The 23,395-nt window shown below is 35.1% G+C and overlaps 1 protein-coding gene across 2 annotated transcripts; it reads right to left on the reverse strand.

Moving 5' to 3' along the window:
• Positions 1-1,036: 1,036 nt before the first annotated feature.
• Positions 1,037-21,680, reverse strand: PLK4 (polo like kinase 4). Of its 2 annotated transcripts, none has more exons than XM_026667018.2 (16): positions 21,455-21,680; positions 16,029-16,124; positions 15,336-15,431; positions 15,142-15,256; positions 13,512-14,538; positions 13,059-13,159; positions 11,176-11,522; positions 10,149-10,253; positions 9,771-9,873; positions 7,688-7,837; positions 5,902-6,029; positions 5,481-5,569; positions 5,230-5,356; positions 4,839-4,976; positions 3,994-4,100; positions 1,037-2,038 (listed from the first exon to the last, which is right to left on the reverse strand). In XM_026667018.2, exons 1-16 carry the CDS (start codon positions 21,482-21,484, stop codon positions 1,939-1,941), a joined length of 2,859 nt encoding a protein of 952 aa, XP_026522803.2. In that variant the 5' UTR covers positions 21,485-21,680; the 3' UTR covers positions 1,037-1,938. The 2 variants fall into 2 exon arrangements, with proteins under 2 accessions (XP_026522803.2, XP_087819274.1); XM_087963148.1 differs by lacking the exon at positions 21,455-21,680 and adding an exon at positions 16,782-17,011.
• Between the last annotated feature and the right edge of the window lie 1,715 nt (positions 21,681-23,395).

Raw genomic sequence — 23,395 nt, forward strand, 5'->3', positions numbered from 1 at the left:
GAAAGCAGTAGGAAAGGAAGGAAAATATTAGGAAGACGGCACAGTGTGATGTAACAGGCCATGTTGACATATCACTATCTATGGTCAAACAGGGAACGGAATGCATTGGAAGATGGTGAGGCAGGCCATTATTTGGGGGGCTATATTACAATGGAAACTGCAAAAGGAAAACATGTGCCAATCTTGCTTATTCACTTTATAAAAATCACTCTAAACTCCTATTGGTTTTGTTTTATCCAAAACCTGGTACAATAACAATGCTCAAAGATCAAAGATTCTACTGAAGCATAACTCATCCAGAATGGTTTGGGAGAATAGGTGTATCTGAAATTTGAAAAACTCTTTTCCATTCTGTACACACCTGTTTCCTTTTGTTTCTGTTCATCTAAGTCAAAGCATAGTCAAATAAAAGTCTTCATATTATTATGTTCTATATATAATATACATGCATATATTTCATTTCCACATTTTTTCACTGAACTATCTACCAACAGTGAACAATGTAAAAACCAGGACTGCACAATATTTCAGATTTGGTCCCTTTTATATGTTTTGCAACATTTTAGAGCAACTCTTATCCTGGAAAAGAGTGGGATTACTTCAAAATAGAGCAGATAATTGCTATTTTAGTGCTTTCTTCCACTCTGAAGCACCACAGAGATTAAAACTAAGGCACTGTGTCGCCATAGTAAAAATTCCTCCTATTTTTCATTTTTAAATTTGTGAAACGATGTATTTTACAGTGATCTTCATGAAGAAGACAATTGAGAATATTAAAGTTCTCATGCTTTCTGTTTTCACAGTGAAGGTTAAAAACAGTTTTAGAGGAGAGAAATGGCAATTAATCCTGTCTGATGTCCTGAAATGTGCTGTGCTGCTTCCTCAACATCTTAGGATATGGTTGTTTATAAATATATAACTCTATATTATATGTGATGTTTATTTATTGATCAGTTAAATACAATATAGATCTGATAAGTAAATAATGCCACATATCTGCTAGGTGGTAAAGTAATATGGGTCTGTGATGAAATTTGCTTAAATTATATTTTATTTTCTGACTCGCTTTCTCCTTATTTTGAAACTTTTACAATTGAGACACAGATTATTGTTTTCTCCGGAACACTTTCAGTGCTGTAGAAGGGGTGTTTCTTTTGTCAGCCTTGTTTTCTTTTTCCATATTAGCTTTTACTTCCAATGCAAAGAGAATAAGACAAATACTTGTTGGCTTAATAACTTTTTTTTTACTATACTAGTTCTATTTTTCCTGTTTCAACTTTCAATTTCTCTTTAAACTACAATACAAACCTATATATAGTTTCTAGAAAAACATCCTCAGGAATGTTTCAGCCACAATAGGATTCTTTCCCAAATTAAATACACTAGAATCGTTATAAACCTGTTTCTTGGAGTGCATGCAAGTGTACAAAACGTATGGATTCTACTGTAGATTAGAGTTTTATTAGTAAACTAGTATCACTGTGCATACGTAGACATTTGTGTTAAATAAATCAAGGGATCTAAATTATCACTGCATTTATTTTTTAACACTTTTGCAGGGATATTTCATAAAAAGTTACAAAAATATAAAACAATAATAAAACAATAATTTTCATATCTGAAAATAGCATAAAATACAAAATATTTACAGGCATATATTGATTGCAATAGCAGAGGAGTTTTTTTTTTTCTTGAGAGCTGCGAAAACAGAACATGCACATATATACATTTGTGGGAGAAAACCAAGATGGTTACAGGGTTTTCTATAAATTACATAAAATGCAAGTAATTTTGTTTTAATGTTTTAAAAGTAGAACACTTATACATCAATTCCAGTCAGGAAAAACCAGTCTGGGTTTTTTGAAGAAAGTCTACTACTGTGAGTATAAAAAGAATTTATTTTCATTCGAGTTATTTAAATTTGTCATGCGCAGTTTGTCAGTGGGGGCCAACTGGATTGGTAAACATTACCAGAATGGAAGATAGACAGTGCAACTTTTCTTTGATGAATTCTGGAAGTTTTTCATCTTCTCTATACCTAGGAAGATACCAATATTCCAATTTTAATCTTTTGGGATAGCACCTTTTATTTTACATCATTCCAGTATATAAGAGAAATAATCTTACATTAAGAACTGCACTGAATACCTGGGAAGGACCAAAATCATAATGAATTCTGTTGCAATTATTTGGGGGAGAGGCTAGGTTTTAGTTCTCAAACTTATATTAAATTGCAGTGAAAACATAAAATGGTTTGACAATGGATTCCCATGTTTTGGTACAATGGACAGATAGGATGTATAATCTATAGTGATAACTCAGAATGTTTGTCCTGCTACAAAGTGGATGGAGATCTCTGAAGCACAAGAGATTCTTTACAATATTCTGAGGCACTGAAGAGAATTTAGCAAAGCTGATTAATACCCATGAATAACTTGTGGAAGCAGGATCTTCATTTATGGGGCAGAATTAGCCAGAAATTACTCATGTATCTAAAGGTTAAAAAAAAATCATTCCAGATCTTGCTAAGTGATGGTAATTTCTAATTCATTTAATTTATTTAAAATGGATAAACCATATTGAGCCAGATGATACTGGATTTTGTGAGCATATGTGAAAGATAAACTCCTGAAATGACAACTATGGTGATGGGCATAATCAGTTACTAAGAACTCATTTGTGAACTAGCCTCCTAGGCTATTCTCTTCTGAAGTACCTTTCTGGAGCCCCTAAAGCATTCCTCCCACTAAATATGCTGAAAGCTTGTGCTTTGCTTTGCAGCAGGCCAGTCTTCTAATTTTGTTTTATTAAAAGTAAGTTAGAAGAGCATCAAAGTGGAGTCCATAAGCTTTAACCTCTTGCATTAAATGTTCTGATTAGAGCTATTATCTCATTAACAAATTAAACTAATGGTCTAATGATTTAAACCACATTTTCAGACAAAGGATAAGGGAATAAAACAGTTAACAATTATATGTTATGGTTGTATTTTGCACATACAGGTCAACCTACACTACATACATAACCTACACTATGGACAATAACATGTGGTTGGTGTATGGTACAAATTCAAAAAACAGGATTGAGTAAATTATAGTTATGTTAACCATAGATAGGTTACATTTTTTCACATTTCTCCTACATAAATATATTTTAAATATTGGAAGTTCCTAAAATTGATTCCTCAACTGCTGTTTTGAGACATCACTTTTTGTTGTTTAATGTTAAAACACAACCACTAGATGAATTTGCAGATGATTTTAGAACATTGATTTCTGCACAAGTGTATATGCATATTGTAAGAAAGCAATTATCCAGCTGCCTCCCAAAGCAAAGGCAGCAGGAGTCAATAAAAATTTAGTTCACTAGCAGTTTCCTATTTTGTCATTGTATACAAATCAGGAATTGTGATTTTAAATAAGTTAATTTGTTAATTGTCAATTTCAACTTGGCCTCTGAATTAGTTCAATGTTCAAATATAGTTCAAATATAATTTGGCATTTGAATAATTTGACATTTAAATCTCTTTCTTTCTCTCTATGTGTGTGTATGTATGTATGCATGTATGTATATATGTATGTATATATATATATTCACACATACCCACAACATTTTTATTGTTTAGTGCTTTTCCTGTTTTTATTGTTTTTACGGGGTTTCTTCTTTTTTAATTTTAGTTCAGATTTGTTAAAAATACTTTATTATGTAACAGTTTTTTCTGTCAAAGCGTTTTAAAAATAATATAGATGTAGCAGTAGAACAGATAGTTGAATTGATGAAAAACAAGTGGAGAAAATAACATATCAGAATTTGCAAACTGAAATTTTAATATGTAATTTTTAAAATCAAAATTGACAGACTACAAAAAAATCATGTTGCTTGGATACTGCATACGTCCCTACACTCTTGCTTAGAAATCAAATGAGAAAATATAAAGTCCAGAGATTGATACTTATTGAAGGATTAGTTAATAATAACAAAACTGATACATACCTAACTGTGTCACCAGCTGGAGATGTGTAAGTAATAGAAGAAACCCCAGCCTGAGCAACCAACTGGGATCCATCATTAAATTGAACCCAGACTGCCCCACTTGTCAACTAGAAGGGAAAAAAATATTATTTCACACACGGAAGTCTATAAAATAGATGTTTACCTAATCACTCAACAACAAGGATGTCAAACTCGCGGCCCACAGGCAAGATGCATCATACGCTTGGTCACGCCTACACCTGGTTTAGCGAAGGGGAAAAAAGTAGTGATATGTCACGTGACAACTCCATGACCATGCAAATTTGACACCCCAATTCAACAAGAATTGATTATCAAAAAATGATCCCATATTGTAAGGTCATTACTTATATTAAAGTGGTTTCATAATTAGGACTTGGCTTCAGGTTTAAATGAGAAGCAATCTCCAGTATTTTGGTTATTTGGTTTTGTTTCAAAGTAGTAATTTATTCAGAGAAAAAACTCATTCCACTGGAGACAAAAAATTGAGATGGATGGAAATCATTGCATTCATTTTTCAATGCAAATAGTGTTGCCTACTATTTGGGCAAGGTGTAATCAGCTTTTTGGCTAATTATATACTGGCTCATGTACCTATTCTTATGCAATGTAATCCTGGCAATTTTTATGTATCTCAAGTACAATAAGAAACTAATGGTAATATTATGTTCTACTATTAACTACAGCCTAATCTGTAGCAAATATAAAAACATGGGCAGAGAGAGAACAGAGTTACATTTTTACATATCAATTTGTAACTTGCTCTCTCCTCCACTGTGATCATATAAAGCTGACTGGGTTTTTTTCTGAGTGAATTACAGACTCACCTGAGAAGCCCAGCCAACATTCTTTACAAAGACAGACTTTAGCAATTGTGCTGAATGTGGAACACAGTCATTGGAGCTACCAGAAGAGCTCTTTGATTCAGCTGTAGCTTCTGTGAATGCAGATCCTTCATAGCACATCTAAAAGGTATTCATGAAAATATAAGATTGCAATAATAGATCAAATTTTGCCAAAGGTTTCAACATTTAACAAAATAATTTAATTTCATTAACTATATGTGCCAAGAATTCAATCTTGTCTTTATGCACCCCAACACCATTGCCATTATCTCTCTAAAAAATCTTGGGTAGTTACCAAAATTAAAATTTAATTTTATAGTACATTTTTTAAAAATCTCATAATAAAAGAATGATTGTGTATGTGCTTACTTACAGATAGGTTAATATTAGAGGCTTGAGTTGAAGATTCAGATTTGGCAACATCTCTCTTCAAAGCTGTACTCATCAAAGATGGGGCTATATTTGATAAAGCTTTTGGAGATTCGGGATTTCCTGGTTTACTGAGATGGAGAAAAGATATATTTAGCTCTACTTGAAAGCATAAATGAAAATCTCTGAAAACGTGTCAGCCATGTGAGAAGCAGTTATGTTGGAAAATAAAGAACACCAAATGTGACAGCTTACCGACCAACAATAATGGGGAAAAATGGAACACTTTCACTTCTTTCTTCTGCCAGAATGGCAGTTTCTAGTGCAAGGCAAATGCGATGAGCCTATTAAAATAAGGAAATGTATATAAACAGGCACATTAAAATTACACTAATAATATAGTTTTGTTCCTTTATGATGGAGAAGTACAGTGGACAATAGCAATAACAGTGGAAAGTATTGATAATTATATTATAAAGGCAATTTAAAGCTATATATCTGATATTGATCAATTTATTAAAACTGACCAATTGACATTATTTTTCATTGATTCATTTGCCCCAACTGTCTATCATAACTTCTTAGTTTTTCAACCACAAACATAGAACTGGAACAAAACAGATGATTTGGAAAATAATTTCACACCTCCACCTTTTAAAATACAAAGAATATTCACCTCATTGGCATGATGCACATATATTTGTATATCCTTCTGTAAAATTTCATTTTCTTCTCTTATTGTATAGGCTTTTCCAGATTTTTCAATTATTCGTATTGCTCCTGCCGCTTTGTGTATTTTTGCCCCTAGAAGGAAAAAAAATGGTCAAGCAGAGAAAATGTACTCTCATACTCTTCAATGTATATTAAAATAAAATTACATTTGAAAATTTACAAGAGTTTATTATCCAGTACCAGAATAAAACACAAATGCTATTTGTCTGCCTGCAGAATAAATATTGCGGAAAAAAATCCTTGGATTACAAGTTGCTCACTGCCTTCAAAACTTCCTACAAAAAAATTGCACAGGAATAGAAGTTCTCTTTTATGACTTTAACTCAATGTTAGGAAATAGTTTATAGTCTTCAGATTATGATTACTCATTCCAATGTCCATTCAGAATTATGCCAGCACTGAATGAATGGTTCTCATAGTTCTAGATATCACAGCATCCTCACAGTCACATGATCACGATCTCTGATCCCCCCCCTCCCCCGTTACATTGCCCAGAATCATTTGTTTTGTGACATGGGCAGCTATATAAGAGTATCTGAGGAATCGCCTTACCCCAATAGGACTAACCCGCCCCACTCATTCCAGTGGAAAGGGCCGATTTCGGATCATGTAGGCAAAAGAATTTCGGCTAGCTGGGTGCAGAAGAAGAGCCTATTCTACTGTGGCTCCTGCCCTCTGGAATATTCTCTCTTCAGAAATGAGGTCCATCCTCACATTCTTGGCCTTTTGTAAGACCCCCAAAATTTGCCTTTGTTTGCTTGGCCTGGGACCCCAACGGGGACCTGCTACGGTGGGGGGTGTCTGACAGGGTAGAGAAGATTCTCCCTCCCTCCCCCCACAGCTGCTCATAATCTTTTAAGCTTTAACACCATGTTCAATTTTTCTAATTGTAATTGTTTTTACCACTTTTTAAATTTTTTATTATAAGCTGCTCAAAATTGCTGTAACAGCAAAATGGGAGACATAGAAATTTAATAAATAAAAATATACATTTGACAGATAAATAAAATCAACGGAGAGTCTAGCAGAAAGTCAGAAGTTGTAGTCCTGCAAAATCCTGGCTCACTGACAGCAACCAGAACCGCTGGAATTGCCATTGCTAAGCAACATGGTGATGCAACATGCACTTTACAATTGTTTAGCAACAGAAAATGAGTCCCTGTTGCCACTGTAACCTGAGGATTACCTCCAGTGATCAGTTGCATGTGGACATTTTGCTAAAGGAGTTTGAAAACTATATATAAAAAAAAAGATTTTAACTTTGCTTCTCTGAAAAAGGAAGTTTTCAGCTATTGTGGAGATTCTGAAGGCCACTTAAAGGGGCTTCGAATTACACATGGCCATGTCAATTGCATGCAGAAGTCGGTCAAGAAAAAGTGAATACTAACATTTAATTTTCAAACAAGTTTTATAATAATCACAATCACTTATGAATATCATAAAACAAAAAATTCCTTATGTAAACAAAAAATTGTGGTATATAAGTCTATGTGCTATTGCTAGAAAAGCACAAGAAAAATATATTTAGTAGTGCCCTGTATACTATAGCCAAATATATTAATTTCAATTAAGAGTTTTAGTATATTTAGTGTATGATGAATCAACTAGCAAAATTCTTTAAAATACACAAGTTAAATAATTATTAGCAGAATAAAGTCATGGTCAACTAATAGTTTTATTACAAACTTAACAGCTGAAGGAAATGTGTAGAAGAACTGAAGGACATGTACCATCATAAAAACAAATTTCCGCATCTGCAGGAGCCGAATTTTCCATCAACATGCATTTGGCATATCTTGTATAGAAGGTGACTTTGGGTGTTTTGGATCTTACCAACTGCACAAATTTGGCAGCATATTGATACTTTTTCCAGTACTTCTCTAAAAGAAAGAAAGTTGTTACAGTTCACTTTATCTTTTCACTTATAACAAGCTAATATATCTTGATTTTAACCTAAGAAAAACATTTTTCCCTATGCTCTTTATACATAAATCATTCAACATTTCATTTCTGTTCCTTCCTTTGTTTTGATATATCTCCTATGGGCCATAATTCCAAACATCATTCCGATACAGATTTATGTTTATTGTTGTTATTTTAAATTGATAAGAAAATGCACAAATCATTGTGGCAACCTTAGTTATTATTATACAAAAAATGTGTGGCAGTAAACTTTAAATAATATGGTGCCTACTAAAACCACTTGAAAAAGAATAAGTTGCCAGAATAAATAAATCAGCCTCTATGAAGTAATATGCAGTGCCCCTAATAAAATCATTCCTTTGGGAACTTGACTTGCTAATCTTTCTAAGGTCGTGAAGATTTGGTTTTGCTACTTAGCCAAATGTGTGACTGAACCCATATCACAGCTACTTCTATTGATGTGTGGGTTGATTTTCTACCTTAGCACCCATATATTTCATTTACTGATTTACTATGTGTTTAATTCTGTGTTTAAATACTGTTAGTTTCCTGGAATCATATATTTAAGATGGGTAACCTAAACACTATGGGAGGGAAAGGGAAAGAAAGACAACATAATAGGATGACAGAAGTGTGAAAAAGTAAAGTTATTCCTAGAGACAGGTCAAGATAACAAGCTTCTGTCCAAAGAACCATAAAAGTCAAAGAAACTTCAGTGGCACCTGTCTAACATAATGCATAGAAGAGGAATTGCTCTAACTTAGGGGTAATGTACCCCTTGCATCTTTATGCAGGATTGGAACATTCTTGCCTGAAATTGGCAAACTGCTACCAGTGACAGTAGTCAACAATGGACTCATTCTGTGCAAGACAACTTCCTGCTGAAGCTATTTGATTTGGCCAGTTTATTGCTAAACAGAGGCTGCTCGGTCAGGCTGTAAATACATGTACTCTTACAGAGATGGCAATGGTGAGGAGTGAAGGCAAGCATGTGTGCATAGTCCCTGGCAGGCAGGGGGCTAAGACTAATGGAGCAGGGCTCGCAGCAGAGAAGGCAGTGAGCCATGTCTGGCACAAAGAGCCCCAGCAGGCAGATCGGACCTGCTGATGGGAATGTGCAGGAGGCCAAGACTGCTGTTTGTAGTGGGGCAGGCTAGCCAGGAAACCAGTGGACAAAAAAGGGGAGGCAGTGGCAGCAAGCCGGCATTGATAAAGCCCCCATAGCAAGAAGGAAGAAGAAAATAGGAAAAGTCAGTTGGGGGCATCAGAGATAATGCAGGATGCCTAAAGGGCAGAGATGGAGGGAGGTAGAGAGATTGAGGAGAGTTGAAACAAATGCGACAGGTAGAATCATGAGAACCTGGCCTAATGACTACAACTGGGACTACCATAATTACCATAGCTACATGATGCAGTTGCATTATGTTTTTTTTACCTAATGACTACTTAGTGACAGAAATTCTGATCTCAATTAGTTCAAGGATAGTATTAGCAAAAGTCCTTTAACAACTTTTAATGTTTATTCCAGTATGGTATGTATGTACACACACATATATAGATACATATACACATACATACATAGAGCTGTGTATATTTATATACCTACTGACACACAGGATAGTAGGAAACTGAATCAATGAACTGAGAAAAAATGGAAAGTTATCAAGATTATATTGCACATTCTATAACTTTAAAAGACATCACTGTAAATCATAATTCTTTAGATTACTGGTTTATCCTCAATCAGCAGGGTACTAATACACGCTGCTCAATCACTTCCATTTGTTCCTGGTTTCATTCTGTGTCAATCTGATTCCTGTCACAAATTCCATCCAAAAATGTTTTCTTAAAAGAAAAAAAAGTCTAAATGACTCAAGAAATTATAATTACCTGGCAAGTTGTCAAAACTATATACATTTAGGTGCTCAGGAGATGCTGGTGGTCTGTCATTAAGAGGAACACCTATACCTTCATTTGGATGGTAAATTGTGACCTTAATATACAGGAAAACAGTCTCATTAAATTAAATTATAAAGTAAACAACAGTTAGGCAATAGAGTACTTTAAATTAAAACTGCGTAAGTTCTCAATTCAAACTATTTTCTCTAGAATGCTTTGTTATCTTTATTGATCAACATCTTCTGCAAATTTTACACATATTTAGAGATTTTAAGAACTTCAGCTGAATTCTACATAATATGATAATGTTGGCATAAACATTTAGTTTAGTAATATTTAAATTAGAAAAAAATAGAAATTAATAGTTACCTCATTTCCATCACAATAAATCTTTAGAACTTCTCTTACAAACTCCTGTGAATTATATTCCTTTAGAAATTCCATGCATACTTCTCCTGTATCTAGAATACTCACCTAGAATATATGTTGAAAATCAAAATAAATATAGTGCAAGAAATCTAAAGAAAAACTTCCTTCACCAAATATGTATATCTGTAGTGCCAAAAAGTCATTTATATTACATATTGCTATCAACCTAAACAGAAAAAAATCATTGTATGCCACTAAAAAGCAATTATAGTTTTATGTTAACCAATGCATTAGACATGGATATTAGTAGAATAAAAGGAGATGATCCATGGAAAAATATCATGAGAGTTAAACTAAGAGATTTGAACTAAGGATGAGAGGGAAAAAAAATAAAACAATAGCATTCAAATAGAGACAGATGCAAAATTAAAAATTAAGGATTGAAAGGAAGCCTTTTGAGTCCAATAACTGCACTGGAAACGTTGAAGTCAGTTATATTTGTTGCTGTTATTTCAAAAAATAGTTACTAAGCACCATGAGTATACCAGTTTTATCTTTTTAGATACTGAATCTGAACAGAAATTTATCTGCATAAAGATGCTGGATCAGCCAACAGTAATTGTACTTTCATATTCCACTGAGGACTTATTACTCAATTTGTATTTCCACTGAGGGAAATCCTGAGGGTACAGGTTTTGTAGCATTGAGAATTAAGTATGCACACTTTGCTTGCAAGCAACAGAAATAAATTGAATCTATGCATTTATTGTTTGTACCCACCTACTTTAACTCAATGCAAGAACAGACTAGTCATACGCAGTGGCTAATGTTTGGGGGTTTAGTATTTTAGAAAAAATGAATGTTAATCATAAACACTATTTTATATTTTAGCAATTTAGACACATTTAAACAGGGTATATCTGTATAATCACATTATGTTTCTAACTAATTTCTATAATAGTATTACTTTTCTATTTTACTTTTTATTTCTGCAGAGATATTATTTAGAAATGTACAAAGCTCTTACCACAGCATTTTTTGTTTTCTGCCTTATTGGTTTCAGTCTATGAGTATTCAGAGGAGAGACGATATTTCGCAGGAGGGGTTTTGGGTGTCCATACTGTGATTCTTTGTCTCTGTTTTTGATTTCAGACACAAGATGGAGACCAAATGCAGGTGATAGCAGGGCCTTTTCAGATTTACTTGGAAGTCTAGTGGTATATTTTCTTAATTCTTGTGGTCCCACAGTTGGTGCAGAATCAGGAGAAATTTTACTTTGTGAACCATTTCTCGCTGTCTTTATAGCCTCTTGAGGCATACCAAGATAGAACCGACAATCCTCATTTATTTTATATGAAGGTTCTGATACCTGAACTGAAGTAGCAAAATAACATTTTAATCATTTTGGAAATGCATTATGGAATTTTTCCTTTAAAAAAAGAAGTCAATTTTTTTAAAAAAAATGAAGTTAACTCTTTCATAACTGATACAGCATATAATTTTAATCTAAATGTCTGATTCAAATATAAAAATGTTCAACAAAGTTCAATTCCCCTTAAATTACCCGATTAAGATAGCATATACAGTATGTATGCATTAATGTAACTGATAAACGGGGTTTCTTACTGGTTTTCCTAAGTATGAAACCCAATTAACAGCAATAATATTTCTATTGACAATACTTAGAATTTTAATTTTAATTTTCCAGCATTCAGCATGTATATGCCCTGATCAGATTTCTGTCAGTCTTCTGCATTAGACACCTAATTATATGTGTTCTTCCTTTCAAGATAAGCACATATGGATAGGGAGTGGTAAAAATAAATCCCAACAACTATCCTGATAAAGTATATGAATCAACATATACCTTCTGTTAAAGCAGAAACACAATTAAGAACAAGAATTGAAAAGAGCATTATCCAAGGATTCAGATAATCCTAACTGTTTATCCTTGGTTTCAATTCCCCAAGGATTTCCTAGCAATTAAAGATGCTTAAGATTTAACTACCATAGTTTTAAATTACAGCTGTACGTTTGTATTCTTTCAATTCCAGCTGTAATGTGATGCAGTGGAAAGAAAACTACTCCTTCCCGTCTGTTCCTATTATTCTTTTCCCCCCTCTCACATATAAACTAATGCTAATAACTATTTATTATATATATATTTCCAGGCAATACCTAAGCTTTTGAAGAGAATAAAAATTTTAGTTTTGAAAGATAAAAAAAATATTACTTAAGAATTAAAGTAACAAATTTTAAGGACACATGTGGACAATTCTAATTTTTGTTGAAAGAGTAGTTATTACTCTTTTTTTCTTATTTTCAAATTATAATGTGATCTATTCAGAACACCTGTTTGTTTTCATTCAAACATCGAAACATTTTGTATCAAGTAAAAGCTAGTTCCTACATTCCAGAACTCTGCATTATAATCAAAGAATCAAACTTGGGATTCAGCTAAGGATGAACATACATATCTCAACTCAGACAGAGGCTATAAAGTATGTTCCCTGTTATTCCACCCACCTCCCGCCCCTAAACTATACATGTCTTAATTGTTCCTGCAAATATTTGAAAATAATAAAGTGACTCATATTAATATCAAACATGTTACCTGTCCCAATTGCAACTTCCTATAATATTGCAATATATGTATGCTTGAATATATACAAGAATTATGTCTTTCTTCTATTATACACAACAGGCTTAGAAAAGCAACTTCCTCTTCCTCTAGAGCAGATTTACTCTTCAAAACAACCTCCCCCATATTCTCTAACCCCTCCCCAAAACAATTTTCTATTTTTTACGTATCTTTATTGGATATGTCCACAAAGTTTTCCTGCAAATTTTCATTGTAAGAATTACTTGTTTTATACAAATTTAATGTACTCAGATTAAATAAATCCATACCACCAAGCTGTATATTTCCAAGCCAATGCTGCATTGTTTCAGTCTGAGTCTTCAGTTCTAAGAAAGCACTGTCAGGCTTCGTTGGACAGGGAAAATCTGAACTAAAAACAAAATAAGCACTCTCCATTAAAATGCACGTAAAACTTGCTAATCTTTAAATATTTACTTAATGGGATAGATTATAAATAAACATATTACAATATAAACAACTATTTCAGATAGAAGTTGTATTTAAATTGATAAAGTAGCTGGCTTATTTCTTTAAACCACATTTAAAGGTTTCAGCTTACATTTGTCCATATAATTGGATACATTGAAATGTACATTTCTAATATTACACCTGCAATGAAAGTATTAGCAAGCCAGATTCATTACTTATCATTATGTAAAAGAAAGATAATACATTGCAGAAAACCCAATTAAACCCAATCAAAATAAGATTTCAATTTTTACCAAGGCTGTTGTTTTATAGGTGGTGAAAAACGTTTTTCCACTGAGTCACAGTTAGTGGGAAAGTCCTCCTTAAATAGAATTGGGAAATCGTGACAATTTGCAGGAGAAAAATCTTTTGTATTTTCTATTAGTCCTTGTCTTGGTTTTGGGAGGATTTCCAAGGACTGGCACCTTTCCACTTGACTTGATATTTCTGAATTCTGACTGTGAGATGTGCCTGATCTTTCAGAGGAATGGGCCCTCCTGAGATAGCGTGAATGAGGTCTTTCTTCAATTAGCTGCTGCATTCTTCCCCTTCCAATATTGACAACTTCATTTGCTGGAAGTCCCTGGTTGTCGTGAGGGCTTCCACAACCAGTTGCAACATTGTTAGCACTCTTGTGTTTAGGAAAAACTGTCATTTTGTTGGGAAGCGGATGCTCGATTAAAAGTCTTTTCTTTTCTTTTAAGCAGCCACTTGTACTGACGCTGGGAGAAGCAGTGGAAGCGATAGAAATTGTAGCATTTCCACTATCCATTGAATCTTCTACGTTTCCTAAATCTTTACTTCTTACTGACCTACCACTGGACATAAAAGGATGATCCAATACAGATGAAAGGCTTAAACGATCTGCTGGGTTTTTCCGAAGTAACTGGTGAATGAGATCCTGAGCCTCTCTTGACAAAAATGCTGGCATTTCATAATCTGCTAGTACAACTTTGTTCAGAGTGTTCTTTACTGTATCAGTATCAAAAGGTGGCTTTCCAGCCAGAAGAGTAAAGAACATACATCCTAAAGACCAGACATCGGACTCAAGCCCATGTGCACTTCTTGTAGCTATTTCTGGAGAAATATAATTAGGAGTCCCACACATTGTATAATGCTTTTCGTGAGGCATTTTCAGTTGTGTTGCAAGTCCAAAATCAGCTATCTTGATATTCATATTGTTGGTGAGTAAGAGATTAGAGAGTGTAAGATCCCGATGGAGTATTCCATGAGAATGCAGATACAACATTCCTGTAATAATTTGATGCATGAAGTTCCGAACTGTATGGAACAAATAGAGATACACGTTGCTTTAAGTCTTTCTCATGCAAAATATATCATACACATTCAGAGAGAAAGCTGACCCATTCACAGAACTCATAAAGGTAGGATTTAAGAAAATCTCAGCTCTGTCTGGCTCAGGGGTTGACTCAGCCTTCCATTCTTCCGAGGTCAATAAAATGAGGTCCAGATTGTTGGGGGAAATATGCTGACTCTGTAAACTGCTTAGAGAAAGCTATAAAGCATTATGAAGCAGTATATAAGTGCTATTCCTATTACTTACCAATCTCAATTAAAAGCTTCTGATTTATAGAACAGAGCAAAGAATCAAAATTCAGTTTATGCTACATGCAAAACAATTGCTGACTTTTTCCTCTGAAATCTCATATCTTTTGTGCAAACATTACTAATAATAAACTCTGAATTGTTTCTCGAGCTGAGATTAGTTGTATTTTAATTGTGAATTTGCATCTGGTACAAAATTAATATTCACATGTCATATATTTGGAAATTTCAATTTCTGAAATTTAAGTAAGGATTTTTTTATGTAAAAGTTTTAAAATACACATATTTTTGTATACAATCAAAATGTAGCAATCTTACCTTCTTCTTCAGAAAAGTGATTCTTCCTATTTTTTAAATATCTGCTCATTTCTCCATTATGGCACATCTCAAGTATCAAATACACGTAGTTACTATCTTCAAAATAGTTATACAACTAGGGAAAAAATAAATAGTTATAACAAACCCTTAATTATTAATTATTAATTATCCAAGTTCTAAGGGTAATTTCTTACTTCAAGTATGGAGGGATGCTTTAGTTGACAATGAATCTTCACCTCATTTTGTACCCTTTGTACCATACCAGCTTTGTGCATAGCTTTTTTGTCGATCTAAAAAGATAACAAATCTTTTCAGCTTATATACAAAAGTGAAAATAAGATAGAATCAGCAAATACATTTAACAGTATAATGAATAATACTATTTCAGGTACAGACCGCTTTTTTACTCTCAAGCCACACTTTTGAATGAGTTTAAGTGCTAGAATCTCATGTTTGATCACAGAGAAATACATGAACTGAATCAAAATAGCATTATTTCCAGTGTATCGTTAGGATCTGGATATAAATATTGCTTTGAATACCTTGTAAGTCATATGGAAATATAATGAACTTTCTCATAAAACAAAAGCCAACTTATTACCTCAAACATGTTTGGCTGTGTTTTTAAGTTTAAACAGCAATTGGGTGGGGGGACACAGACTGGGCTATAAATGTAACATACTATTACACTGTTTCTGTGGCAATAAACCATTTCCAAACTGGTAGATGCGGAAGGACAACATTCAAACTAGTAACATTTTTAAAACTCTACCAGTGTCAGATCCTAGTCAGAAATCAGCCACACTGGTGCGAATAAAAGAATAACAAGCATGAAACGTGGAATTTATTAATCGATTAGTTTATTTATTGTTCTGCTGGTCACTTACCATTTTAATAGCCACTTCAAGCCCAGTTTTCAAGGATACAGCTCTGTATACGCCTGCAAAGGAACCCTTGCCCAAAAGGTTCCCTACCTTGAAATCCTACAAATGAAAAAAAATCTCATATTATCTCATTTATTGTTTACCCAATATTAGCCACTATTTTTAATATGCTACATTGCACATTTTCCCATTCTGAAAATGAATCTTTACAGAAAAATGTATTAACATTTAATTAAGTTTAAAATCAAAAAAATAATAGTGAAATATTTTGAAATAAAGCTGGGGCCAAGTAAGAATATTATAATACTGGAAGAAAAAAAAACTGCTTCTGTGTCCCAGGGCAAAGATTTACCAGATGCAAATATGACTACAACACTGCATCTATGGTAGGTTTCAGCCTACAAACATTTGTTCTACAAACTTTACAGCGTTGCTGGCTTTTTAACTTTTCTTATTGCATAGAGTTCAAAAGTTGCTTACAGAAGCCTTCAACTCTCTCCTTGTTCCCATTAATAAGCGATAAAGACCTAGTGAAAAGTCTTGTAATCTCCTAAACCCATGGAAATTCCCGATTTGGGTATGTGTGTGTGTGTGGGGGGGGGATGCTAACGCAACCCCGTTCCTTCAACACTTCTCTCTCCACACAATTGGCAACATGTGTGTGTATTTCCTTCCAAGAGAGAAGTAGCCCGTCAGTAATTCGGAGAAAAATCTTAGGCATCTTAGAGCCGCGGTTTTGCTTAGGCAGTGCTCTACCTTAATGGAGCTCTCACAAGGCAAGCAATGGGACATGCCGGCGCAGGATACGCCGTCGCCCGGCAGAGGAGAGAGCAGAAGACTGAGGAGCCACTGCGGCATCCTGCCCGGGAGTCGAGCCCACTGAGAAGTCTGAAGCTTAAGCTATGCAGACGAGCGATCTTGCCGCCCTTTCTCCCGCTCCCAAGGGAGACGCGGCTTCCATCACCCGCTTCCATAGCAGCAACAGCCGCCGCCGCCGCCGCCGCCAGGAAATCCTCCGGAGGGGGCCAAACCCGAACACCCTCCCTACCCCTCCCAGGCCCTTGGGATCCCGCGGTGATTTAAGCTATTGCCGCGCCGCCGAAAAGTCTGTTCGTTTGGTCGGGGAGTGAGGCAATCAACAGAACCGATCGAACCGAGTCAAGTTATCTCAACGGTAGCTTAGCCTTAGAGACTTCACTCTGAAACCAAGCCGAATGCTTTAAAGGAGCGTCTGGACCTCCCTTCTTCCCCTCAGGAAAGAAGCGAGTGCCTGAACCCATTTGAAGCAGGGACTTTAAATCTGCTACAAGTTACCTGTATGTGTATATTACTGATTAGGACAATTCTCTAAAGCTTTAGTAAAACAGCCTTTTCTAAAGCGCTGTCCTTCTATTGTCTAATGGAAACTCCTTCCCCTTCTTTCCTGTCAGTTCTAGGATGGGCTTTAGATTGTAAAGCGCTCTGAATTTAAGGATGGGATGGAGTATAAAATACAGGTAGTCCTCAACTTACGACCACAATTGAGCCCAGCATTTCGGTTGCTAAGCCAGACAGTTGTTAAGTGTGTCACTGAAGTTAAGTTAATATCTGATTTCCCCATTGACTCTGCTTGTCAGAAGGCCTCAAAAGAGTATATTTTCTTGATTCTGGGATACCACAACCATCATAAATATGAACCAGTGACCAAGCGTCCAAATGACCATGAGTATCCTGCAAAGGTTATAATTATGAAAATGGTCATGTTATTTTTTTATATTGTTTGTAATTTTGAGCAGTTACTAAACTAATAGTTGTATGTCAAGGACTACCTGTATCAGGGTTATGATAAACTAGAAAGTATTATAAAACAAATACATTATTTATGTAAGATAGGTTGCCGATTTATTTTAAAAAATCAGGCTAAATACTCTTCATACTTTGGGAAACAATTCTGTCAAAGCTTGCAACTACTAGCAGAATATAATGGGATATCTGACAATATTCATGCTGTAGACATACTCCCCAATGTAATGGCTGGATTGCAAAGGCTATATGACTATATGATAATGATATGTCAAAAGGTTTAGTAAGCACAAAAGACATTCTATCCTGCATTTTCAACAAACACGAGTAAGAGAAAATCTACAGGAGAATCTGCCAACATAGCTACCTGTTCCAGTTTAAGGCAGTTAAGGTTTTTTAACATAAAAGAACACTTTACATCATTTATACAATTGTTACATATTTCCAATAATGACTTATAAAATATGTGATACCAGCATGCACAATCCTATAAAGAATCCAATTTTTGACAAAAGCTCTGATTTGAGAGATGTTTCAGCATACTACTGCAACTGCTAAACATGTTTTCCCAAGGATTCAGTTTTCTACCACTCTAAATCTTGAATTGCAATCAGACTAAAACTTTGTTTCTAAACACAAGCACTATGACATTTTGAATTTAATAATGTGGGAATATGAAGTATTTTGCAAATACGTTTTCTATTTTTTGTTATATGCTAGTTATACAAACCCAAATTATTAAACACTGTAAACATAAAATCTGATCTTAATACCTGTATTCATTAAAAAGCTTAAAACAGAATAATGCTAATAAAAAGATGGCATATGCCATCTTTTAAACAGCTGTGCTTTCATAATTTTTTGAAAGATGACTGAAATAGGGGATTATTTGTTGCATTATTGACATAAATAAGAATCTGTAAGAGATCCTTCCAAGGAACTTTTAGAATTACATACTAAACAGATGAGCATTATCAAAGGTAATATCAATATCACATAAACATATGTTCCTCTGTAATATTTAGTCTCTTACATTCATTTTTCTTTTAGACAATCCCTGTCAGCAAAACTGATCTGTATATGTATATACCTATGTGTGCATGTTTACACACATATACAATTATAAAATACAAAACATTCTCAGGAACTTTATGGAATATTCCAGCTTAGTCTCTGGTGTCTACTTTAAAAATCTTCTAATAAACAGATTAAAAAAGTTTTTTGCAAACAAATAGAGGCTTGTTAGTTCCTTTTCTAGACCTTCAATCCATGCATAATTGAGACCAACATACATATATATTTCCTGTGGAGTATTTTCTTTCTGCCAGCTTTTCTTTCCATTTCTTATCACTTTCAGAAACAGCATTATCTTACAATCTATAATACAGGTAGTCCTTGACTTACAACAGTTCATTTAGTGACCATTCAAAGTTTGGAACTGAAGCTGAAAGAAGTAACCTATGACCAGTTTTCACACTTATGACCTATGCAGCATCCCCCAAGGTCACGTGATCAAAATTCAGACACTTGGCAATTGATTCGTGGTGGTTGTTGTGTCTCAGGGTCATGTGATCACCTTTTGTGACCTTCTGACAAGGAACAGCAATGGAGAAGCCATTCACTTAACAACCATTTTACTAATTTAACAACTGCAGAAAGGTTGTAAAATGAGGGGGGTTAACTTAACAATGGTCTTAGCAACAGAAATTTAGGGCTCAATTGTCATCATAAGTTGGGAACTACCTGTATTGTATGCAAAGAAATAATAGATCTGAGAAGGTAGAAATGTTACCATGTACTCAGACTTACACTTGGAAAGTAATTGTAATGTCTAATCGAGCAATGAGGGTTTCAATATTTTAAAAGGTGAGAGAGGGAGGTCTCCGAATATATTGCAGTAGGAAAGGGAGCACCTGTTGCAACATTCTTAAGCAATTACCGTATGTCTCTTTCCGGCATTGCATGTAGCTACTTTAAGCTGTTCTAGAGCAGCGCTCTCCAACTTTGACAACTTTAAGACTTGTGGACTTTAACTCCCAGAATTCTGGGAGTTAAAGTCCACAAGTCTTAAAGTTGTCAAGGTTGGAGACCCCTGCTCTAGAGAGGTGATGTGTTTGGTTTTCAAAGAACGTTTTTGGAGTGGAATCGAAAGTGTTATACATGAATGTCACAAGAATTCCGACACTGGAAGTAATTTCTGGTTACATTTCTATCTGCTATTCATTATTATGGTAGATTCTGAAACAATGATAGGTGGCCAAAAATAGCAGGATAGTAACTGAACTAAATTCATAGCAAATAATTTAGTCTCATAATATTTTAAGGGATTAACTTCTAGGTAAGTCTGTATAGAACTGCAACTGTAAATTCAGGATCATGCTTTTGGAAAATGTAGTCCATATCCACTCAAAGTATTGAGTATTCCTATTGTTTACAAGAGGCTTAACTGTACATTTCTCAATCCAATTTTCTGAGGCATATTGAACTATAAACTAACCCTACTAGTTGAAGAACCTGCTGGACTGCATTGTTGAATGCTTTGTGGCTCAATGTAGTTTGTGTATATCTCAGTATACAGCAGTTTACCACTAAGAAGGTAAGATTGTGATGATTGAAATTACCTAGCTAACTTTGGATTAAAAATCAAAGCAAGATTAGGCCTGCTTAGGACAGGACAGCTCCAGGAAATCTCAAGGCTAAACTACGTAGGAATCACAAGCAATCAACCAATCACAAACCACTTCTTTGTTGTTGCCAAAAAAAATCCCAACAATATAGAAGTGTCCATGAATTCACCAGAAATCAAGCCTAACTTCAACCAGAGATTCATTTATACACCACTTATAACTTATTCAACAAATCATAGTTGAACAAAATGGCTTACTTCATGTGTAAATCTATCAGGAGCTGAATGATTTAAGAGGGTTAGGATAGAATTTAATACACAGAAATGTTAGATGTAATTTGCAATTATCTATACTATTAATGTTGAAAAATTGAAGGCATGCTTCATAAAGTATTTCTACAATCAAATAGGCCACGGGCATATTATAACTATGAATGCTTTCCACATGGGATAATTTGCATAGGATAATTGAACCGAACTTGTTTCCATTGTTTATTTTAAATCCCAAAGGTTTAAAATTTTGGAATTAAGGGTACATTTTGCTTTGTTTACAAAGGGTAGTCTGGCTGATCTCGATTGATCCCAAAGATGTTAATCAGGGTGAGATTCGGAAGTTTAAAAAAACATCTGGGAAGAAAGCAGTGGCAATAATTTCCGGACTAGAAAACAGAGACGCCTCCAGGAAGTTACCTGGAGTCGAGCTTAATAAAACAGTTTTAGGATCAAGCCCAACTATCCGTTTATGCGGGGCTAGAATGAGGTCCTTTTCCACCAAGAACTCAAGAAATATCTTCTAGGAAAGGGACCCGAGCCGGTAATAATTGATCGTCAATTGGGTTCTGCAAGGGTGATGCTTTTGCGCAACTTCTGTCATGATAGGTGAGATGTGACTACTGGATCACTCAGAAAACCTGCCTCTCCTTGCCCGGATAATGGTTGGACGCAATCTTTCCCCAAGGAGCGAATGGCCAGGTCCATCCTTTTTGCCCGCCCCGCCCGTAATGTAATGGCCGTTCCGCACCTCAATCTTCTCGCCGATGCAGGTCGCCATGGTGAAGGCGATGCTCTCACTCCTTCGTGTAATCCGTTACCGCTATCGCATGACCGCCTAGTCTGCGTTTTTGTCGCTACGGTTGTCGGTCCACAGGCCTGTCCTTCCCCGCTAGGGGGGTCGGGGAGAAACTCCCTCCTTGCGAGGCTCCATTTTGAAAAATCGCGCCGTTGCAAATTTCGCCCAGAAAGGCTGCGTCTGACGTCATACGTCATTTCCTCTCTCTGGTTCCTTGAGAAGAGCGCCTGCGCTCTGGACTGTTTATTATCGTCGAAAAGGGGTACAAAAGCGCACGCGCAGGAGAGGTAGTCAATTTGCTGTAGTGTAGTGGGATGGCAGAGTATATAGGAAGGAGATTTCAGGCTTTATAGCAGGAGTTAATTATGTTATAAATAAAATGGCTATATTCATACAACACATCTACTCCTAGTTTACGAAGTGATCCCAATTTATTAGGTTTACCCAACGCGCTAAACCATAAGCTAAGAATGGAATTGTTTGAGACTAAAAAGTGATTAGTTTGTGGTTCTGTGTGCTGAACAAATTCAGCCAAAATATGTTAGCTATTCAGCAAGAACTTCGTGCAGGGGCCGTCCAAATACTGGAAGCATACGTTGAAGGCTTCTTTCATTGTTTCTATGCTCCCCCTATTCATTTATCTTCAGTCTACAAGCTTACTTGTATCAAGCCAAGGTACGTTGAACTCCACTACATAAAGATGCTAATCCCGAAATTTTTACTTTTTGTATTGATCCCACCCAATCTAAGATTAATCTATCTCAGCTGTGTCAATAGGATAAAATTGGAGAATTTAGTGATCCAGACATTGTAGCTTTGTCAACAACTGTTAATTGGAATATCTGACCCCAACCTGGATCTTATAGTCTGCTATTCTAGTGTTTGCTTGACTGGTTTGTTCAACAAAAGGCAAAGTTGGTCGGCTTTGCATAACACATTAAGCCCCACCACATTCTGAGCTCATACACACACCACTTTGCTATACTGTCCTGGAGTTGGGAGAAAAGTGTCAGTATATATAATGCTGTCACAACAGGATGGCTGTGATATGAATCTGGAATAGGAGCTAGGCTGTGGAGAGAGCCTTTACATGTTCTCTGTGCAACCCTTATAAAAACAATGAAAAGTAATTTTCTTGGCTAAAATTCAAACATTGAACAATTGCTAGAAAAAAACTATCCTCTGTCCAGTTCTGTCTGACTCTAGGAGGCAGTGCAGTGCTCATCTCAGTTTCTTATCTGAGGGAGCCGGTTGTTTTGTAAGCTTTGCATTACCCCAGGGCTCAATAGTGTGGATTCATATACTGAGTATTATTATGATTGGATTATATGTTACATTATTATGTGAATTGATTTTTTTCTTACTGTTTTGGGTGAATTTGGCTGTTGTGACTTATATCTTGACATGGGTGAGCCCAGTGAGTTGCAGTATAAACCATAAATCTTTAAATGAAAGACGCTTTAGTGTGCTGTGTGAATCCTATCAACAATTAAGAGAGTAAAAAAATGCTGTTAATCTAGTAAAACAGCTTTGAATCAATTAACAAGTAGATATAGCCTTCAGAATAATGTCGGCAGTATATACACTTGCACAAGACAAAGTTGAAGTGGGGGGTGGGAATCAAGAAAAGGGTAGATATAATGTAAGATAAAATATAGCCAACCAAGCCAGGTAGACCAATTATAAACACAAACTATCAAGGCAAGTAGGACAAGCTGCAACATATAAAAAGCCCACAAAACCCACTTCTTTGTGTCAAAGTACTGTTAATGTTACTTAGGTTGGTAATAGACTGCAAGAAAACTAAAATCCTAACATAAGGGTAGGACTTTAAAGCTTGATCCATGTAGTTTTCTTAGCACTCATAGGAAAGTATTAGATCTAGATTCCCTT

Source organism: Notechis scutatus, chromosome 4, assembly GCF_049901735.1.
Source record: "Notechis scutatus isolate UNSWTSFEM ecotype Mainland chromosome 4, rNotScu1.2, whole genome shotgun sequence".
Lineage (NCBI taxonomy): Eukaryota > Metazoa > Chordata > Lepidosauria > Squamata > Elapidae > Notechis > Notechis scutatus.

What these genes read in the sequence shown, in the direction of transcription:
- PLK4 (XM_087963148.1), bottom strand. Translation starts at nt 16,883, where the DNA reads ATGCCGCAGTGGCTCCTCAGTCTTCTGCTCTCTCCTCTGCCGGGCGAC. An exon ending in CCTATAAAACAACAGCCTTG is followed by an intron (nt 13,160 to 13,511) that starts GTAAAAATTGAA and finishes TTTTGTTTTTAG; the next exon opens with TTCAGATTTTCCCTGTCCAA. An exon ending in ATGTTGGCTGGGCTTCTCAG is followed by an intron (nt 4,101 to 4,838) that starts GTGAGTCTGTAA and finishes TTTCCCTTCTAG; the next exon opens with TTGACAAGTGGGGCAGTCTG.